The following is a 22773-nucleotide window of genomic DNA, read 5'->3' on the forward strand; positions in this document are numbered from 1 at the left end:
TTAGAAAAAACATGAACGAACGATGCCAAGTATTCATGCAAACTTAAAAAAAGGGATTTTATCATCTACAACTTCATGGGTTTTATAGCGTCGGAATTACTCAAGTTGAGTGACAGGTTCAAGGGTGGGGAATGAACTGACCTTCAGCAAGATGTGCTTCACTGTAAGGTAACAGTTGGGCAAACATGGAACTAGCATCCACGCTCGCAGTGGCGTGAGCGAGACAACTGAAAATGGGAGCCAGTATGAAGCGCCACAGGGGACAGGGCTGGGAGTTTCACAAACTGTGACATTGAGAAAGAACTCGTTGAAGTAGACTACTATAGCTTCTATTTACATGGTAGCATAACTATACTGTAGTAACTCTGAAGCCAGGGTCATTCATAAAATGATAAAAGTGACCTGTTCACAGATACATGAATGAAGCCAGTGGATTTACATTATATTGACTCAGCTGATGTCTCATTAACTGTATTTCAATTCCTAATTCGATCTGGGATTTAGCCCACAAACCTCTGACTCCCTCGCTGACTTTTTCCAAGAAGCGCCCAATTATAGTTCACAAGTAGAGCCCTTGTTTTACATGACCACAGTGAAGCGTCGCCCGAACAAGAGAGGCAAACTAAAGATGCTTAAAGGCACCATGGTGGCGAGCCCACTTGAACTGTGACGTAGGATCTAATAAATGATGCTGTTGTTACACTACTTGAGGTGTTCAATGACTTGTTTGTTTTCCAATCTCCACGAATTCTCTAATTTCCTACAGTCATAAATGTATCACGGGATTACCTGGAATAAAAAAAAAAAAGCTTTATTGAGAGTCTTGGTTCGAGTTTGAGTCGCTCAGCTGCGCTGGTTCCGACCCAGTGATGATGAAAACACCGGACACTGCGGTCCAGACGACGTGATGGGCTGTGACTCGGTGTCCTGGATGTTTTGGTGAATTATTCAAAGCTGCGCATCATCGTCAGTGTTTCCGTATAAATAAGGCCGCAGACGGGACAACGCAGGACAAGTGCTGCTGGTGCCGGAGCAGAACCTTCTGCCGGACTTCAACGATCGCTCAGAAGGACGCATCGCGGATGGGACTGGACCCGAGCACGGAGATTTCGCGCTCACTTGATCGGCAACGGCACCGACGGTCAATGACACGAGAGACTTTTTAATGGCACTTGGCTCGACCTCGACCTGCTGCCTGGACGGAACGATGGAGACGACCTCTTGATGTTCAGCAGCTCCTCTGGATCTGCTCACCGGGGTCATTTTGGTTTCCGCGGCGGGGAAGGCGACGCGAACTCGGGGTGAGTGCAGCCACAGTGACCCGCTGAAAGGACACTGGTTGTCCTTAAATGCATCACAGTGGCGTCTTCGTCTTTCCCGAGGTCGCCATCGCACACTTTAACGCAAACTTTTCTAAACCTTCGCTGATCTTTTCGCCATCAACACAAATGCACATTGATGTGTTGCGTTCAAGCGCCAAACATTCGGTGTCGTCGCGTCGTCATGGCTGCAGATGTCGGTCAGTGAAACACTGAGAGGCTTTCATAACGTGGAAGTAGCTGCAGCTCTGCGGTGGTGTGTTTACGTGCATGCAGCTGTGAAGCAATTGATCTGTTGCAACACGACAGCCTCATGTTACTTCCCTCCTCCACGGATATTGTTTTTGCTTCAGGACCTCATGGGGAATAAGAGGACTGAAGAAGGAACGTCTGGTATCATATTGCACTGTGCTTTCAGATAGACACCCGCGTCTCATTGTGCACGGTTTTATGACAATATCTACTTTAGTACAGCTGAGATATTCGAAGGTTATTGACCCGTCTCTAAAATTAACCCTCGGGGATGGGCATCATTTGTTCTTGTTGGGACTCTGGTAATGTGATATCCAGAGTTGTTGTGAAATGATGACATTTCTCGGAAGTGTTATAAGAGAACATCCAAACGACTTGCCACTTGCACAACGATTTAAACTGCCGCAATATGTGTTTAAATGGCCTATTCTATTATTGTAATGAGAACAGAACAAGCAAACGTCGACTGAAACTACGATGTTTTAGTCATTGTGAAGAGAACAATGATCTCTAGCGTCTCATCCTGTATTTATTTACACATCCGGGGAATAGCGCACTCCCGCCCTCTACCTGCGGCGCGTTCAAGTCGCATGGGAAATAACATGGGCTGGTGGACCACACGCTTGGAAAACAGTCTGATTTCAGCACTACAAAACAAATCCGATTTCCTCTCCTGAAAAAAAAAGACTTAACCTCTGAGTTAGTTTGTATTGTATTAAAAGTTGTATATTATATTATATATAATATGTAATATATATACTATATATATATATTATATATATGCAGTATACTATATATATATATATATATATATACTGCAATATATATAATATCTATTCTGCAAATCCTGGTCAATGCAATGGCATTGTTACAGTAATTATAAAATAATTTGCTCTTGCATATCATTCATGATAAATAATCCACTTGTCGATATAATAAATGGTTGACTTTCAATAATATATATAGTGCATTTGAATTATTTCAGTTTCCTATTTTAGAGTAAAAAAGCTGATCATACGTGAACGTTGGTGTAAACAAGCGCACCTGCTTCCCATTTTTCCCACGGGAACCTGAAGGCAGCGCTGTATGCTATAGGCTTTTCGCGCTGTCAATCCGAATCGCAGCACCCGCCCACCTGGTGACGTCTCCTGCCAAAGTAAAGCAGTGCGTCCATCACGCACACAAAGACAACAAAAGCTCGTGCTGGCTTAACAGAACCGTCAGCACCTGAGCGACCCAAAACAAGTTCATCCAGGCAGCAGCACACATGGACGACAAGTCGGAACCTCGGCAGTCGTTTATGTAGCGCCTCAAAGCACTTTTGTTTCCTCGCGAGCTGCCGTTCATTTCTCCAGGTGGGTAAGTAGCCACGTTTACCTGGAAACATACCTGGAAAATAGTTCCGACCCGGTGCTGGGGTTCGATTCGCTGACGCGGCTCGATAGAAGCAGAAAGCAGCAGCAGCAGCGACACTGTTACACAAATGGTCGTGCTCTTTGTTGGCGAGTGACAAAGAGAAGATCAACAAAAACAAAGAAGAAAATCGTCGTAATAACATTGTAACAACCACGTCAGATTGTGAAAATGATAACCTCGACACAGGGTTTGTTGTAAAATGCACCGGTGGTTTGGACGTGGAAGGGCTTTTGTCTGGACACTTCCTGCACTGCGTGCTTGACTCTTTGTCTCACTTGCCTGACTTTGCCTGTGCTACCTGTCCGCTCCCTGCTGTTTGGTCACTCGAACACCCCTCACAACGTCTCGGTCCTCTCGTGTTTAGAGGTCTTCCGTCGGTGCTGACATTAAAAACAAGTCAACCTTGAAGAACAACGTGGTCTGTTTTCAGTTTTTACTGCTTGAAATAAGAACAATGACCTGTCTCTAAAGTAATGACACCAGGGGAGCATCAATTTGTTTTTCAATTTATGCGTCAAATCACTGAATTTGCCTTTGTAGGTCAGAAGTGACAAAGTTGCATGTTGAATGGAAATTGATAAAGTTACTTTTTTTTAAATTTTGTGTTGTTGATTATTGGGGGGGAGTGAGTTTTTTCTCACAAGGAAGAAGACACCAGACAAATGGTTCACATATATATATATATGTGTGTGTGTGGGTGAGTGTGCACGTGTCGCCGGGGTTAAACTGGGCTAATTCAGAAAGGGGATTTTGTCCTTCCCATGCTGGGATTATACCCCGGGCACCTGAGTGTGTGTGTGTGTGCGTGAGAGAGAGAATCAGCTTCCTGTTGAGTTGCGGAAGCTCCTTTGTTTTCTCGTCTGGCTTCTGTCTCGACTGTGCTCTTCCTGTTGCAGCACGTTGAGCTGGAAACTTCCAGACCTGCTGATTTTCTTTCAGTATTATCTTCAGGGGATGTTTTTTTTATAGAAGGGAAATTGCTGTGGCGTCTCTGAGTGTCACCGTTAATATATAAAGCCAGATGCAACAGGTAGTCCTGTCTGCACAGCCACCGGAGCAGGTGGACACGTGAGCTCCAAGTTGTGTATCATATGTCATGACTCCCTTTTTACTGCTTCAGTACATTGTGGAAAGGACTCAGCAGCGCCCGCTTCAGGCAGACTCATCAACAACAAAGCCTCATAGCTCCGCCCCCACTGCTTGATTGACAGATTGCCATATCCTCTCCAAAATGTTTCTCTAATGCCCCCAAACCTGTTCTAACCTTCCTACCTAGAAAGCCACGTACTCCTCGATTGTGCTTTGAAGGTCTTCATCAGCCTTGATGCGTCATTGGCATGCTGACGCCCGACTGGTGATGTCATAGCTGAAGGTCATATTTGTGATGAACAGGTCCAGTGCTCTGAGTGTTCTGCTGGCAGCAGAGTGGAACCCACTGGAGGTAGCCCCGGACACCACACGAATTCTAGTCTGCTTCGCGTGAGCTTTATTATGCTGCTGTCACCTGCTGGAGACTGGGAATGGAGCCGCTCACTGCTGGAGTTGTGTTTCAACAAACTGAAACAAGTCTGTGTGAGCTTCACGTAAACAGCCTATCTAGGCTCATAGGTGATGAGGGCGGAGGATGGCCATAGCTGAAGGTGGAAGCTATGATGTGAAGGCCTACGGTATATGCAATATACTGTTTACCTTCTGGTAATCTGCACACACAGCAAGAGGCCTGGTTCAGATTAGTATGCTGATACCTGCTTGCCTACATGTCTGCTCCACGTCCTCCCTCAGAAAAAGTCAATATTATTGTAACTTGTCAAAACAGAAATGTTGTTGACCGACTCGTGAGCTTATGTTAATTCAATAATACGCCGCAAGAAGAACCTGTTCTGTCCAACTAGCTGCGCATCGTTGAGGATTACCTTCATTAGGTTGATTTTAGGGTCATTAAAAGTGTGAGCAGATGTGATCCAGAGGTCTGGTTTGGAGATGAACTGCCGTCTCCTCCTTGTCATTATTGGGGCTTCAGCTGTTGCACTGCATTATGGGACCTGTGGTATGAGCGCTGGGATTGCCTTGTGACGGCAGACGTGATGAAATGGTGTTGTCCTGTGCTTCTTCTTCCAACCATCTGAGCGATCTCAATTCAAAGAAGCTGGTAAAATGACACTTGGAGTCTCAACATATAATGAACGCTGTAGCTGAAGAGTTTGCAAATACAGTAATAGCTAGGGAAATGTTGCCCTAAATATAAAGATGGGAACTTGACAATGCTATCTCACAAAGATGGCACCGGTGATTGTGATGCAGGTTGATCGGTAAATTCAATTGAGGTCACAGTTGTTGATGCGGTCTCATGTTGTGAAGGTGAAAGACTGTGACAGCTAAGTGGCATCTTTGCTGTTTTATCTCATCTGCTGTTTCCTCTGATGTGTGCGGGGACTCGACCCAGACTGACTTATGACTCGTTTAATAATTCTTATTTGCTTCCTCTTTAAAAGGTTCCCCACTTGATTCTGCATTGCATTATAAATTCAGCCTTGTGTCACCAGGAACAACAGCTGTTCCACCAGACAAGTTAAAGGCGACACTCATCATTTGATCAATGCTTAACACTACTAACCGTGAGCAATGAAGGTTTTTATTTTCTCTGGTCTGCCAACACAGTTTAGACATTCAGTAAAAAATATGAAGTGAATAGAACAATTTGCAGCTGTCGGGTCTTATATTGCTCTTGGAGATGGAAGCTAACTCTTTAGTCTGAATTTTAAACTTGAAACGTTTTCCTTTTTAACACCAAGGACTCCTTTGGGTCCCTGATATAGCTTTGACCTTTTGGGAGCTCGTGTTTTCCAATAATGGGTTCGGTAAACACTGCGTCATTTTCGCTTGAGATCATCAAAACTCGATGTGGTGTCCATGCCAGGCCTGTATGTGACGTTGTAATGCTCTTGCAAAAAACACAGACAAGGGCACAGAACCACAGAAGAAGACCCAAACTTCATCAGCGCCATTGTGTGGACCAACACTTGACTACAAATCATCCTGCCATCTGGGCAACGCTTTTTTCCCACAAGTGTAGCATCAGAAGTTAGATGCTTTTCACACTGTGGATTCTGTCTCGGTGGCCTGAGTTCGATTCACCCCCTGCTGTGCAGCCTCATACATCCACAAAATAGTTTGTGACGACAGTAGTACGTCTCAAGGAAGTTGTCATCAGCCGCGCTACACTGGGGTCTCGAACCTATTTAGGACCATCTGCTTGAGTGCCTTATCTTCCTGTCACTTCTTAATACTACGAGTCACCGTCACCTCAGATATGAACTCATGACAGAGCCTTTCTCATCCAAAAGTAAACATGGAAGAGAGTTATCGTGTTTTTTTTTTACAAGAAAATAGTGGGAAAACACTGCAAAATATGGACCTTCTTGTCTGAGAGAGATTTTAATCTGTGAAGTACAGATCCAGACGTCAAAAGAAGCGCCTTTCCTCTTCGCTGTTCTTCTCACGCAGACAGCTACAGGATCACAGTTGTGAAAACTGTTTATCATCCTTATAAACACCCGCACACATAAAAAGTCCTGGACCGCTGCACTGCGCTCATCCCCAGCACCGGTCTCCTGCAGCTGCGGCTGCACACCTCAGTGTTCTGGGACTTCAAAAATGCCCCCCGCTGAGACTTTTCCCGAGGCAAGGTGCAGCCCTCCAGTCGGTATAAAGTCCACGGCCAAAACTCGGCTCGCTTGTGTTCACATGTCGGACTTTTGAGCCGAACCCGCTTTGTCCTGAGACAGTGTGCTGTATGAATAGCCCTTTTGAAGTTATGTTTAATCCTGCTGTTTTTTTTTTTTTTTGGAAAAGTCTGGTGTGAGAACATGAATACATAATGAGGGCTGTCTTCTCTGATGTACATCTGAGTTGCACATCAGCCACTGCAGTGGACGCGAGTGTTTCAATGCTATACTGGTCAAAGCAAGTCAAGCAAGATGACTGCTGCAGGGACGAGGAGTGTCTCCTATGCTTTCCATTCATGCTGGCAAAAGAGATGCGGGGACATCAGTGATCATCTGGATTAACTTGAATAACTAAAATAAAGTTGATTTTGCCTGAGGAAAAAGTAATAACTTCTCACAAGTGTCATATGGAAGAAAGTGCCCACTGGCCTCCTGGTTTTGTGAGGATTAGCATCATTAACCTTATCGACTCGATCAGCAAATGAGCTTCTTTCTGAGACTTTGAAGTGTCATCAAAGTATTAATAGTTGTTGATGCGAGCCAAACTTTATTAAACACTGGTTGTCGCTCTTTCAAGGCCATCCAAAGGTGCTGTCAGAAGTTGAATCTGAGAACCTGGTTATTTGCAGTTCATTTTCAGTCTCTGGTAAACGACTGCGCTCTCATTTTGAGACTGTTTTATCCCACTGTCGCGGAACTGATGCTGATGGAGACGTAACTTCGTGAGGCTCTTCTGTAATCATATTAGTTACATCACCGCCGGAGACGACAACACCATCATGTAATTGACAATTGTAATCAAAATATTGCTGCGTTAAATGAACCGCACGTAAATACAGTGAAGGTCGTGTCCTCTAAAAATAGAAGAGCCTGACCTCACTATGGTGCTTCTCTCTCTTCCCTCCTCGCAGGTTTGATTTTCTCCTGTGGTGTCTGTGTGGAGCCTGCCACACACCCACTCCACAACAACGACGGCTTTTGCTTGCATCTTCCAGTGCTTCTTCTGTCAGCAAGTCCAGCAGAGCTGCAACTCTTCCAGTGCCAGCCCTGACACCAGCGAGGAGCCCTGCCCCACTGACATGGTGAAGATGACCAAGTCCAAGACCTTCCAGGCCTACCTGCCGTCCTGCCACCGCACCTACAGCTGCATCCACTGCCGGGCGCACCTCGCCAACCACGACGAGCTCATCTCAAAGGTGAGCGCTCGTCCCTTCCTTTAACCAGCAATAGGTATTTCTACTAGTTTATTCTGCGAAAGACTTTCCTTTTGTGTCTGGCCTATTTTGTGAGCTCTCAAAATGTAAATATTTCTGCACTATAAACTGCTAATTCTTTCTCTCCGTCTGAACACTCCGGCCTGAGCAACAATGCGGTGCATATGTGGATTTTGAAGCTTCATGCTGCCAAGATAATGACCCATGAAATGACAAGGGATTTTTGTATAAGTGGATACACACCAGCTAAAACAGATCATTGAGTGTTTATTGTAAATGCAATGCCTCTGTTTTGGTAGTTTGATAGGTTCCGTTAACATGGACCATACCACCCCCTAACATTTTTATAGATGGTGTTTTTCCCAACTATAATATGGTGGGAAAAATGTACTAAAAGTTGTTTCTCTTATCAACATTTTTCTAGCCGGTTTAGATGTTTGTCAAAGGTAGTGCATGTCCTCCGTTATGGGCTGGTAAAATGACTCAACTCAAACATAGATCTTTGAAAAACAAATACTCTCCACTACTCTTTGACTCAAAAGTCTGCAGTGGGAGCGATTGTAGATTGTGAAGGAGGAATTCGAATTTGGAGTTGAGGCTCTGTCGAGCCCTCCTCATCGCTTCTAAACAACTGAGTCCTGGGTTAGTTCTACTCTGTGTCTCTCCCCGATCCCTGAGCTCTGAGGAATGGACCTCACCCCCTGGCAACTTCTGTTTGGTCTGTTTTGTTTTACCTTAACTGAAGTTACTTGGCGAGAGAATCCAAATCTTTATTTCCCGATCGTTCGAGCTTCAGCTGGCCGAGGCGATGACCTTTACGTGCTCTAACAAAGTGATGGTGTAATCTCACCCGGCCACTAAGCTGATTATTCAAATGACAGAGATGATCAAAGTCTCAGCCTCCGAAATCAAAAATCCATTTTCTTCCTGTAGCTCTGAGACTCGGATGCCCGCAGCTCGTTTGAGAGACAAAAATCTCCACCACGGGTGCTGCTGCGGGATCAGAGGCCTCCGCATGGTCATTTTGGAGGCAGTGAAGTGTGCGCTGTGAAGACTTCACAGGGTCGTAATGGTAATGGCGGTCGTGTTTGACAGCGAGGAAACTCTTCTGTGGTTGTGTGCGAACCAGATCTGCAGCTATTTGACTCTGCAAACGCCGACACTGCAGGAACACGCCGTCAGCAGCTCGTGTTTCATGTCGTGCTCCTGAGAGATTTACACTCTTTGTTGCGGCATGGCCGTAAACTCCACACACATTGGTCTGGGTTCTGGTGGAGAAGGTGCCGACTGACAAATGGACTCAACTTCAAAGAGCTTAAAGCTGTCAGCCGTGACACCTTTTATTTTGGTGTGAGGGATGCTTGTTGTTGTAGATGGTCTTTCCAGAGCCCCCTTTCACACCACAAACAGCCAAATGTCAGTGCTGTCTGCCTCCTACTCTCCTGAACTGAAGTCACTGACCAGAATCCACGGTGTGTTCTGGCCTCCTGGCTAGTCCAGAGTTTTCTCAAAAGCACGGCAGTTCGGTGGCTACGCTGATTCCCATGAACAGTCAGGTGATGAAGAAGCTGTGCCAGGAAAGTTGTGATCTTCCCTGCGTTGGATTCTGTGCTGACTCCCAGTTTAACTATTGCGACTTCTAGCAGCAAGCTGTTTGTGTCTGAGAAGTGTTGTTTAACGTTTAAAAACCAACTTGAAGGTCGGAGCTGTTAGCATCCCTTCCATCTGTTTTCTATTCAGCAGTTACTACATTTCATTGAGCAGCACGGCATCCAAGTGAATTTGCCCTGAGTGAGTGGACTAGAGCTGTCTGCTGTGTGACGTGTAATTGGAGGACAAAACCTTAATGATGCCAGACAGTCCTGAGGTCACTGTCGGCGAGTCAGAGAATCAGAATAATGGACGTTTGGGCGTTTGTTCTGCAGACCAAAGGAATGCTGGAGAACCAGTCTCACCTGAGAGCCTCAGATCCTATTGAACTGGAAGTGTGATTGGACATTAGCAGCGTCTCTGCCAGTCCCTGAAGTAGTTCAGCTGCAGGCTACAGGAGGCCAATAGCACAGTTCGTACGGTCCGGCAGGTCGAGTGTGTTTATGAACGCCATGCAGTCACGACGTCTAAAGTTTCCATTAAATTCAGTTGAGACAGTTCACCTGTACAAGGACAACACCGTGTTTCGATCGATAGCAAAATTGTTATATTATTGGCATTCGATTTTGATGAAAATATGGAAACAGTAATAATAATGTAGTGCCCCTATTGGTCCGCCTCAATGGTGAAATGCTGGCTTATCTCAACATGTGAATCATGATGACATTGAACTAGAATGCAGACACATTTTTGAGCCTATTGAAACTGTTAGCGCTTCGTTCAACGGTGACGGCCTGTTTAATTCAACCTACCACTGCAGTTTCCTAGAAAGTAGTTATGACTTTTTGCCAATGACATTTCCCACAAGAGTTTTTCACTGAGGCAAATAATGAGGTGCAGTGTAGTGCAGGGAACCTGATCTTGAACCTGACCGCCACGCTGACTGATATGTCAAACACGGTGCTTACTCTGCATTTCTGCAGTGATCAGTATTTATAGTCGTCCTGCTATCCTTTCTCACTTGAAGTCTGCTGTGGTAATTTAGCATGTTCGGACGCTCAAAACACAAGGCACTACACATAAAGCTACTCATAAATCAGAGGCGGATAATATATAAACAAGTCAGATGAAGGTCTGTGAGCCTAACCCAGCCTCCAAGTTATTTTTTTATACAACCTATATCGTGCTGGTGTAAAACTTGGTGAAATTAAATTCAAAAGTAACTCCAAGATCACCGCCAACTAGATAACAAACTTGTAAAATAGTTTTGAGAAAGGTTTATCCACGGTAGATCTGACAGTTAGCGTTGCTTGCCCCACCTTATTTGTCTTTTATAACTCATGTCATTACTCTTAAAAGAGAGTATTGTGCGTCAAATGAATGGAAGGAATCCGTTGTCAGGCTTGTGACTTCCATGATCAACTTTCCTGACACTCCCTGTCGGGTTTGTGCGTCGGGCCATGCAGGGCAGCATCATCAGTCCTGTGCATCAACCTTTGTAAGCCGATTAAGTTACTTAGGAGAAGATGACACCGTAGTCTGGTGTTTCCACTACACGCTGCCAAGTACCTGCCGCGTGTTTGAAATTACTTTGTCAGTCACCTTGTTTTTTTTGTTGTTGTATGCCAAGAGTTCTGTGAAAGAGCTTTGGTGGGTTTTACTTTACTTTACTTTACTCCTGACGGAGAGCAGGAGGTCTTGTGTCCTAACACTCCTCTGGCTTACGTGTGGCGAGCCTTCGGCGCATGCCAGCCGCTGAGCTGAGATGCAGATGGAGCGAAGGGGATTAACCTGAACTCACGGTTAGGAGGATGTACAGCCCAGGTCCCTGCCCCAAGTCCAAACCACTCACTTAAATCAGGAAGATTATTGTTGCTGAAATGTACCGTTGAGACACACACACCTCCCACTGAACGCATGTTCCACTTCCCTTTTTAAACACATTTGTGTGTTGTATAGCAAGTTAAAAGTTTGTGTTAGCTTCAAAGCTATTCCACTATCAAAACAAAATTTTCTGGGAAAACTACCACAAGTGAGGCTACAAGAATAAAATTGTAAGTAAGTAATGTTTTTCTCCCCAAACATTTCTCACCAAATATAAATATTACATTGTAACAGGTCTCCAAAAGTGTTCAGCTGTGTTCCCCTAAAACTAATATTTCCCAACCAAAATCTGGTGTGAGAGCCTCCTGTGTTTTGGCCGAAGCACCTCCTCAAACAGCCGGCGTCTGTTGAGAGACAGATGGTTAAAGTCGACCTCAGCAGGTTTGGTAATGGCTTCAGTTAATCTGCATATCAGAGTTGTGCTGTAGTTCACCATTTTTCATGTTTAAACGCTCGTGATGAAAAGGGTGTTTTCAGCCCCGAGTGCAGCTTTTCGGCTTATTCATGCCTCTCGCCTGGATTTTTGCATGGTGGGCTGCAGGAGCCGAAATCATGGTGAGGCACATTGTTCCCTTCAAGCTCTCCGCGGTCAAGAGGATTCAGGGATTTTGAGATTTGCTTTGTCGAATTCATTTCTTGGTGACAGGCGTTCTTAAAACAAGCGAGATTGCAACAGCTTAGGGAGCGTCAGCGCGGTAGCAACCACTCCCGCCGGCTTATTTAATTGCACATTAGAAAAAAAAATAAGGACGGCGGACCGGGGGCGATATTTTAAAGTGTTTATCTGATTCTCACAAACGCTTTTTGGAAGCGATCCAGTCGGGTTGTCTAATAGGATTGCTGGAGTGATGCGGGGTTCTGGTGCTGCAACGGAAGCTTGTCCAGAGGAAAAATGTGTTTTACGTTGGATTCGATCAGACAGTGTGACCAGCACCCTGCTGAGCTGCGGAAGGTAAAAATAGATTTGGGGAAAGATAAGGGCAGGCAACAGGAGGGGTCCGGATCACTCGATGGGTCACGCAGATATGACACCCAGTTCTTGTCACATGATCCAGTGAGGAGAGAATGAGCTATCGGCTCGGCAAGGGTTTGACCCAGTTCCCTGCGGCAGATAGAGGTCACATGTCTGGACTGTAAGCACCGGCCAATTTCACTTTCTCACCGTCAACAATGAAGAAGCCCTGTGATCTAAAATAAAGCCGGTCGTGCGGCCAGACTGGTGGTTCCTCTGCTGTGGGAGGAGGAGGCAGCTGCGGCGCCTATTAGGTGGCATTAGCTCAGTGCCCCCGACCACGGCCACAAACGTATCTACCGCTCTCATTTGCAATGGAAACAGCAAAGCCGATTGAGGCCTGTCTGCCGGCTGAGGACGATGGGTGCGCCGGAGATGAGCCGGCGCAGAGCCGTCGCCACCCACTCTGGTGACTCCTCTGACCCTGTTTACATTCGCGGCTCCAGCCGATGCAGTTCAGCTGTTGACAAGTTGTTTTGAGGGACCTCCATGTCACACTCAACATGTGCCTTACTGAAGCACGCTCTTGTGGCAGAACTCGCTCAAGTTTCCAATTGACTAAATGATTTCTTTATGAGATGAGTTTTTAGCATCGGCCAGATCCACGCAGTGTCTGTGAGAGGAAAGCATTTCTTACCTGCTGCTATAAGGATTTGAAGCTGGAGCTGTTGTGTTGCTGTTGAGTTGAAACGCTGATGACAACAGTGGAATCTGTAGAAATGATCAGAGGAAGACCCGCTGTTATCACAGTCAATGAAGGTGTTACATTATGAGGTATTGTTTTATTCCTGCGCTGCGTTGGCTTCAGATCTTCACTGACAAAGAGAGTCTGTGGTGGTGAGTTTGACATGATGAAAGGGTTGTTTCACCGGTCATCAGGCTGGTGGTTTCTCATATTAGCGTTGCTGCTCCAGAGTGACTGCTTCCTCAATGGCAAGCACATCCATTTTGTCCAACGTAGAGCAACCATTCCATTTTTCGGCCGCCTGACACCAACCAGAACTTGGTTGCTGCTTATAAGACTTCAAAAAAATCACATGAACTTGAACCTCACTCCTTGAATGACTTGGGACTTTTATCACCTGTTGTGTCTGGACACCTGTGGTCTTTTATTGTGTTAAAACCATAAAATCTTTAAATTTACGGAGCTTTAACTGTTGACATTTTGGGACACATCTGTTGTCAAGCATTTGTCTGCTGTGGATTGCTAGTCATCTGCTCTGGGGTGGGACTGTGTATCCATACAGCGCAGATGCCCAGGTCTATACTGCACACAGTGTTGTCCTGTTTCTCGCGAAGGTTGCAGTGATGTAATAAACGGTAACAAAGACCAACAAACCACAGCTCCTCCAGCGTGAGCATGACATGGATGATGATGGAGTGGCTCCCTGATGTTCGTGCTTCTTCTTTATCTCACCTCCAGCTAAAGTTGCGTGTGAGAGCCACTACAAAGAGGCGGAACAAGTGTGTGTGAACACAGCAGTGACGGAGAGAAAAAAAAAGCACCCCGGGGCACCGGGAGTGACATTCTTGCACAGTCGAGTTGTTTCATTCTCAGCCTTCTGCTGTTGACTCACAAGATCTTTTGTGTTTTTATTCCAGTCATTTCAAGGCAGCCAAGGACGAGCCTACCTGTTTAATTCAGTGTAAGTACACTCAGCCGTGAACAGCACCACCTTAGAGTTTGCTCTCTTGTTGTGAGTGCAGATTAGTGAGGTTTAGGAAGATTGACGTCAGAATATTCTGCTCTCCATAGGTCTAACTCTAGGCCCGGGGGCCAAATCTGGCCATGGTAGTCACTACACGTGGCCCACAGGAGCTGTAAACACATAGTTGAAATTGGAAACTGAGGTCAAGTGTATGAAAAAGCTGCTTATTGTGGATGGAGTTAAGTGCTTCGACAGGCTAGTAAGTGGCGTTTATAAATGCCATCAAATACAACTCCTAAAAATTCAGGCCCGTAAAGATAGAAGCACTGTCTCATGTGTTTCAAGTCAGTGGTGAAGAAGCCACAGAGAAGCCTTATGCACCTCTGTGGTGCGCTACTTCATGTGACTAGCTCCACGAAAGTATTTTCTTAGGCTCAAGTTTGCTCTGTGCTTGACATTTGCCACTTAGTTAGACCTCTACCTCTTCTAGTGTGTCATCTTCTTCACTACAAGGTCAAATGTGTATCCATCATGCTGTGAGCAGGCGTTCATGTGTCTATAGTGGCTACACCGGACTGAGTCAGTTTTGTCGGATCACACATGGAAAGCAAGCTAGTTGGCTGATATGAAGCTTGAAGTGACATATGTCCTCTGTGGCCTGACCTTTCCTTTCCGTCTTCCTCGCAGGGTGAACGTTGGCTGCGGTCGAGCTGAGGAGCGGGTCCTCCTCACAGGTTTACACGCCGTCGCCGACATCTACTGTGAAAACTGTAAAACTACGCTGGGCTGGAAATATGTGAGTCAACTGTTGTTTTCAACTTTCACCTGAGCCAAACATTCCCGTGTCACGGTCCCCCCCTCCAAGCACCTGCTGCTCCTCTGAATAGTCGCGCTGAAATATGCCGCCACAGGTCAGAAGTGCAAGGAGAGTCTCATTAAAGCGTTACTCGTCAAACGGTGGTGACAGTTTTCCTTGGCTGTGGTTTGTATTTAGGCTCAGGGATGGAGCCTCTCAGTGGTCTCCTCGTGCGATAGATAATTATAGCGCTGACAGGTCGGTCGCAGACAGCCAGGCCGGTACCTCTGAGAGTCTACAGTGATTAAATGTCAGGCCCGTTTGAAGAGGCTTGTCCTGGTAATTGTCTGCAAACACTGTAGCGCTGAGCAGAGTACAGGACGGAGCACTCTCTTAAATATGCTTCTTAAAGGATGAAAATAATGGGAGGGTCTGTGGAAATGCCCACAGGGAAGCTATTTGTTTACACGGAGAAAACACCGATGCACTCGACAATCTGGCTCTTTCAGGGAAACGCAGCCAAGACGTTCACTAGCCTTGGTATTCAGCCATTTTAACACTGACTCGGGTGGATTACCACGAGAACATCCTTGAAAGCGGGAGTGGTCGATGCTGTGGTTGGAAAAATGGGAGGAAATTCATCTGAGGGTGGTGCGGCCTCTGACGACGCCCTCTAAACTTCACATTTCCTCCCACTGGAGAAAGTTAGACTTCCAATAGCTCCGGGAGTGGAGCAAGAGAACGATGCAACAGGCTGTCAGAGGCAGCTGAAGTTGGTACGATCTCAACAGGCTTGTGTGGGCCTGGTACAGAAGAACACATTCAGTTGACTGGCTTTATACAGGTCTGAATCATGTTGATATTAAAAATCATCTACACCAGTTGGGCTCATTTTAAAGGCATTTTAAGTAAATAAAAACATTATTTTTGTGTAAGATTTCAGGTCGTACGTGACATTGCGTTTTCGGTCTCAGTCGGACACTTTGCATGTAGAGTCAGAGTCAGGACACGGCGACCCCTTATGGTCTAGGTCAGTGGTTCTTAACCTTGTTGGAGGCACCGAACCCCACCAGTTTCATATGCTCATTCACCGAACCCTTCTTTAGTCAAAAATAAAATATGATTTTTTTTTACTGGTGCACGAAATGAATTGTGCATTAATATCACCTTGTTCAAATAACAAAACCAACACAGTGCATGAACTCAAAACAACTTACCTCAGTAAGTCTGTTCCTTTTCTTAGTTTTTATGTCCAGCATCCTCGAAAACGATTGCTCACAAAGATATGTTGTAACAAATGCTACAAAAAAATCCAGGGCTTTCTTAGCAATAACTGGATACTTTTACTGAGGGGTGGACCTCTGCAGCGGAGGCTCCACCGAACTCCTGAGACCGACTCACCGAACCCCTAGGGTTCGGTCGAACCCAGGTTAAGAACCACTGGTCTGGGTGGAGAAGAGTGTCCAAGTGTCCGGCGAGTCTGCATTAAATCGAGAAACAGGGTGACGACCGGTAATGGAGATCCTCATGAAATTTTCCATGGCAATTAATTGAGGTCAAGGAACTGCCATCGGTGAATCCTCCGACCCACTTCAGCTCAGCATAGAACCTACTCCCGCTCTGGTACCGACTTCTGTCGTTTTAGCACGTGTCAGCAGGATCGTTCGCAGGTGTGCGCTTCACTTTCTTCCCGCTGCATGTTCCGGACATTGTTGGGTTATTCACCGGTGACAGCACATGAAAAATTCAGATCAGTTAGTACGAGCCAGTATACATGACCAGTTCTGTTCCCCACAACCCCGTAACACTGAGTTTGAAGCAGCAAACAAAAACATTCATTTATCCTCACTCCTTCAATTTTGTCATTCACTTGGATGCAAACTTGAGAGTGGAGCATCTGAGTTTCCTGTTTCCATCAGTTAGCCTCCCACACAGCGCTCAAACCTACTTCCCATCTTTCACCAGTTTTCTGCTGGAAAACAGCCTGTTGAGTTGTGGCACCGTAATCTTCCCGGGTCACCATACCAACACGCTGTTTTGCCTGCTTTAGATTGCTATTGAATTTAATTTGGTGTCGTCTGTATATTGTTCAAGCGATTGGATGAGGCCGCTCATCGTGACTTGCTGGTCTGGATTAGGCCCACAGGCCTTGAGTTTGACACATGCTGCGACAGAAACAACGATAAGGAATGAGTGGAGTTCAGAAACAACCCTGTTGTCTTCATTTTCAGGAGCACGCCTTCGAGAGCAGTCAGAAGTACAAGGAGGGAAAGTTCATCATCGAGCTGGCTCACATGATCAAAGACAACGGCTGGGAGTGAGACTGGTCCTCCCCGAACACCTTCGGACCATGAAATGCTCTGGATTGAACTGCGTGGAGCGACGACTACGGATGAGACCCCCGCCCCTCCTCTACCCCGCCCTCCTTACCACCTAGGCTCGCCGGCTTGTGACGACCAGGAAAAGGCACCAAAAAAGAAAAAGCACCCGGGATTGTGAAGAGCGCTCAGCCACCTTTTCGGAGCCTCTCCTGGGTGTGACCCCGCCCATTGCCACTCCCTCCCTCTTCACGCCGAACCACACGTCTTGGTGATTGTGGTATCATGGCGACCACTACACTGACGGACGTCACCACGAGGCCATTGTTGGGTTTCTTGGTTGCCGGATGACTTTTGAAGGCGTTTGTTTTCTATCGTTTTATTTCCTGGGTTTGTCTCTGACGGCGGATGGATGTTACTGGTTAGCTTCCCTTTTCATGTCTGCCTGTTCTCACCTCTTGTGTTGGATCTCTGCCTACAGCTGAGCATGCTTTTCTTTGCTGGTGTCCAAATGAGTGACGGGGAACGGGAGTCACAAATATGTAGCAGCTTCGTAGAGTTTTTTACTATCCTTTTTCCTTTTTTCAATATTTTCTTTATGTCCTGAGACCCTCCCACTCGCACCATGTTGGTACTGTCAATCACCCACTCATCATAGAGTATTCATTTTAAATATATAATTATGCTTAAAAGATAAAAACATCTGTAGTGTTGGGGTAGAAGCGATTGTGGCTGGTCCCATTTTTGCATTGTCTTGTATCGACACAGAGAGATTAAATATAAAGTCATTTATGATGACGTAACGATAAATATTATAGAGATGTTTGTAGTAAGTAGACATGGATTATATTTATACATATATATATATATACATTTGCTGTCATACACGTGTCTCTGTACGCAGTGTGTGTGATCATACATTACACAGCAGCATACTTGAACAACGCTACTTCACTTGCACTTTGCAGAGGCCTTGGGTTCATCTCAGTTTAGAGGCAAAGCTTTTTTTGATGGCCTTCACAGAGATGATTGACAGCTTGCTGGAAACTGAGGGAAGGTCGCTAAGCAGCCGCAGAACTTGCCGGTCGTTCCTTTGACAGTGGGCGTCTGCCTAGTTTCGTCCCTCTCGCAGACTCCGCCGCTACACCCGGGTTTGAAACTGTGTGGATTTTGGAGTTACACTGTCGCTCAGGTAACATTCTCTCCACTACGTTTACATTTCAGAATGTATCAGTTAACACTAAGAATCCACACAGCGGTGTCACTGAGATGCTTGGTCATCCAGGTACGCACTCACACCAGATATCTCCTTTACATTAGCATTACAACCAGCCTCACTGCCAGAAGATCGCGGGTTCGATCCCAGCGTGAGGTGGTTTGGAGTGTGAACAGGTTCTTGTGGGTTTCCTCCCACAGTCCACTGACACAGAGGTCAATCGATAACCCTGTAGATGTGTGTGAGAGAGGTTGTCTATATGGTGGGCTTTCCAGGGTGTCCCTTGCCTCTCACCACAAGTACCTGGGATGGACTGCACATTGATGCTTCATGTCGACTTGATTCTAGTGTGCTGTCATTTGGGATGTCAGCCACACCATGATCAGCATCACAACAATCACGTGATAAAAACTAGAAAAGCACTCGGAGCACAAACCTCCGCCAAGCAGCTTCACTCCACTCCCAATGACACAGTAAAAATCCCAGCGATCCAGATCATTTTGTACCATGTCCAAATTCTTATATTTCCTGAAAATTCCATCTAAATCCCTCTGAATTTTCCTGTTACTTTGAAACCGCCGCTGTCCAAAGCAATAGCTCCTTGGCGGAAGTAAGAATTACTGGCTATTTGACTTAAAGTCACAGAAGAAGCATGTTGCCAGTCACTCATCGCCACACACGACGCTCGCCAGTTACAGAGCTACACAATCCGTTATACAAATAAAGCCTCTTTACTCCGTCAAGCCTTTGAGATGGCTGTGTTGGTAACCAACCCTTGGTTTTATGGCGACCAGAGTGACTCCTCTCAGACGCCGCTTTGATGTAGTTCTGCTTCCCCTCCGTCGTGGCTCTCCTTGCACTTTATCCCTGCGCACGCACGCACGCACGCTCGCTCGCTCGTCGTCTCTTCTTTCATTTGCCTCTAAGTTGAGTGAATCTTGTGCCTCTTCAAATGAAACCTAAAGGACGGCCTCCCCCGTTGTGCAGAGCATAACTCCCCAACGTGAACCGACGTGTCTTCCCCCTCCACCAAGGATTCATGGAAACTCCGCCCTGACCAATCTGTCCCCCATCTTCGGTCTTCACATGACAAAGGTGCAGAAGCAGACACTCCTCATGTTGCATTTGGAACTAGAGTATGAAAAGACGATAGCAGTGATTGATTACTTTGCAGGCGAGGTCAGTCAGATCACCGACAAGGCAAAGCTCAAATCTTCAGCAGTCATACCTACTTGAAAACAGCTGCGATATTGGCCCGTGTCACAGTGTTGTACATATATATTTAAGGTTTTATACATATTTCTACTGGGTTGGTTCTTTTACTTCCCCAACTTAAGCACTTTTGTTCACTGTACCTCTGGCTGCGTGTGCGCGACAGGAACGTGAATGTTACGCTTCCCCAGGTTCCGCCTCTGACAACGTGTTCCCTTTCTTGACCCCGCTGTTTGATTTATGTCTTTTGTTTTCAGTTACTCTCTTTAGTCTTGTTTCTGTAGCTTGTGCAGTGGAAGTCCGCTCGAGGGACGTGTTTAGCGAAGCCGCCGCGTAGACGTTGAGGATGAGCTGGAATCTCCCACGGTGTGCAGGGAGAGCCTTTACCGAGTCACCCCCCCCCCCCCACATCAGTCCTGCACAGAGAGCTTTCACCAGTCATGAACAAACCCACTGGCTGCCATATTGGAGGACTCCAGCTTTTGGCGACACTGGCTGTGCACTCTTGATTGTATTTTTTTCAACTCTGTTGCCTCTTGTGAACCTTGAACCAAATCGTTCCCTGGGTTGGTGCGTTCCAGGTTTCTCGGACTTGAATTGGCGAACGGTGCATTCAAGCGCTCCTTTTCCTGCTCGTGAAGCCAGGAAATATCATTGACCTCATTGTGTTTACCAGGTATTTTCGTTCCTGTGGTTGTGAGTCCTGGGACACTCCTTTCATGAACTCGGGTATTTTGGAACTTGCCACTTGGTATTCACCACTGTGTTGGCTGTTTCTTGTTGTTAAACTTGAAGACTATTTGGCTTGAGTGAGTTGATAAGAAGCTCTTGAATGCACTTACCTCAATATTGAGCCTTCTCGGAGGATCCACACAGTCGAGCCTCTTCTGCAGGTTCATCAAATTAGATGTACTTTCCCTTTAGTCACAGAGGTATTTTCGGAGCGATGTCTGCTCGAGCAGCCCATTGATGTCAGCTTCAATCATGACTTAATGGACAACTCTTCAGAGTCCACGCACAGAGCCAGTTCACGCCTCAAAGACAGACGAGAAACCACCTCCAACATGCCGCCAGTCGGGGTCGCTGGGAGTTCATGGCGAAGCCTCTTCCCTTCGATCAGGCAGCGTGTGTGGAAAGATGCCAGTGTCACGCCGGTGTTTACCAAATATCGCCCACATTTCTGCTGGAGGAAGTTCGCGCTCCCTGATACCAAAGGAGAACTGCGGTCCAGCGCGACGCTTTTCTCCCCGCCGAATGTTTTCAACTCTGTGCAGCATCACAGCAGCTCGGATGACAAATGTAGATACCTGCTGCTGAAAGTGTTTACTGTTTATTGTTCTGTTTCTTTGGTGACACTGGCGACCGACTTTACTTACCTGATAGGGTGTGGATGGAGGGCCGACACAGGGGGAAGGGTTCTTCTCCTAGGACTGTTACATTTACAGGATTCAAGCATGTTGTATTTATAATGGCTATATGTTGTGCCTGTTTTATTATTATTATTATTTTCCTGAATTTAAATGCTATTATATGCTTTTTATTTGACTACATTGCTTTGCATTCTGTCTTAGTAAAACCATGTCACATGTCTGTTTTCACTCTAATGTAAACTCTCGGATATCACAATAAATTTTCAATGGCATTTATCTGTGGCTTCCGTCTCATTGGCGTGGGACACCGTTGGCATTCCGGTTGCGTTTCTCCCCCTTTGAAATGTGTGAAGGGGTGCGGACTGCATCTCACCTCTGATTTCCCCTGAGCGTTGCTCTCTGTCTTCACTCCAGTGGAAGTGAAGAAGAGACTCGGATGCCTGGGAAAAAAAATGCTAATCCAAATCAAGAATGAAGGAATTTCCTCTCCGATATTAAGAGGGACAAACCAGCAGTGATTCTGGGAGTGGGAGGAGAGGTGAGCTGCTGGGGAGCTCCAATTACTGCGCCACGCCGCCATGTTGTCGGGGCATCTCCTTCCTCTCGCCGCTGCTGTTCACAAAAGCGCAACATAAACAGACCACCGCAATGTTGCAGTCCAGCGGCTCATTTCATAACTCGCCTCGGACGACCACCTCGGGCTTCGACAAAAGACAAAACTGCTATTGACTTACACATAGATGCTGCAGTCAGTGTCACCTCCAGCTGCGTTGTTTCCACCTATGTTTTCTAAAAATGAGAATGAAAAAGGAGGCAATATTTGTGGAAGTAAATCTTCACTTGGTATTGCAGTGACTCAACTGCATGTTTAGAATAAAACATGATGTACTGTCTTCAGTGTCCAGTGGAATATCTCTTCAGTGGATGAAGAGAAATGTATTCTGATCAACATGATATTTATCTGGTTCCTTCCATCTGTGAGGCTGGTTAGTGTCCACATACTCCTTGTTTCTATCAGGTGAAGCATTTTGAACGACTGTAATACCATTGTGCTTCTTAGCAAAGCTCCATCCAAGTGTGTCAAGCTGCAGGAGCTTCACTCTCAGGCCTCTCTCAAGATTTGGATGGCAGCATCGGTGATGTTGTCAGAGCCGAACCGCACGATTGTGGACTCCCCACCAGTACTGATCACACCGGAGTCCGCCGGGTCATGTCAAGTCAATGGTGACAAGATAATGGGCCACAGCTCTGTACAGCTTGACGCTGCACCACATGTAGGGAGACGTTGCCTTGCACTCCACAGGCGAACACAACAGTTTAATGTCCACTAAAAGTCACAAAAGAAACAAACCATTCACTCATTCACCTGCCACACCTTTGATGCTCAACAAAGATAAAGAAACAGTTTTGAGATGGCAGCACTCGCCCTCCACCCAACTGAGTAGAAGGTACAGCTTTAACTGTAACTTAATGGGAGGAGGTCAGCAGTACTGGTGCCAGACTGAGATAAGCATTATGGGATGTCAGACTTTAATCAGACGCCACCAGAAGCTGGGCTCACTTTCAATATTGCCATGTCCTGTAAATGCTTCATTTATCTGAAGTGAAGCTCCAGTTTTTAGGGTCGATTGGACAAGCAATGGAGAGAGGTGAAGAGGAGAGTGCAAGCGGGGTGGAATGGGTGGAGACAAATGACAACCTGCTCAGATGGTTTGTGGGGAGGGGAGCGTTGGATGAAATTGAGGAAGGCAAGTATTCAGGTCCATGGATGTGATGAAAGAGGACATGAAGAGGATAGAA

At 46.2% G+C, this 22773-nt stretch overlaps 1 protein-coding gene across 9 annotated transcripts; it reads left to right on the plus strand.

Annotated features, from left to right (window-relative positions):
• The first annotated feature begins 803 nt into the window (after positions 1-803).
• LOC128762211 (protein yippee-like 1) lies at positions 804-21245 on the plus strand. 9 transcript variants are annotated; one of them, XM_053870290.1, is made up of 5 exons: positions 804-1301; positions 7708-7908; positions 14015-14058; positions 14749-14857; positions 17089-21245. In XM_053870290.1, the coding sequence occupies exons 2-5, from the start codon at positions 7792-7794 to the stop codon at positions 17176-17178; spliced, it is 360 nt and encodes a 119-aa protein (XP_053726265.1). In that variant the 5' UTR covers positions 804-1301; positions 7708-7791; the 3' UTR covers positions 17179-21245. The 9 variants fall into 9 exon arrangements, with proteins under 9 accessions (XP_053726265.1, XP_053726257.1, XP_053726263.1 ...); XM_053870282.1 differs by having other exon boundaries at positions 805-1301; positions 7624-7908; XM_053870288.1 differs by lacking the exon at positions 804-1301 and adding an exon at positions 2686-2930.
• The last annotated feature ends 1528 nt before the right edge of the window (positions 21246-22773 follow it).

The sequence above is a fragment of the Synchiropus splendidus genome, chromosome 7 (genome assembly GCF_027744825.2).
Source record: "Synchiropus splendidus isolate RoL2022-P1 chromosome 7, RoL_Sspl_1.0, whole genome shotgun sequence".
In the NCBI taxonomy this organism is placed as follows: domain Eukaryota; kingdom Metazoa; phylum Chordata; class Actinopteri; order Syngnathiformes; family Callionymidae; genus Synchiropus; species Synchiropus splendidus.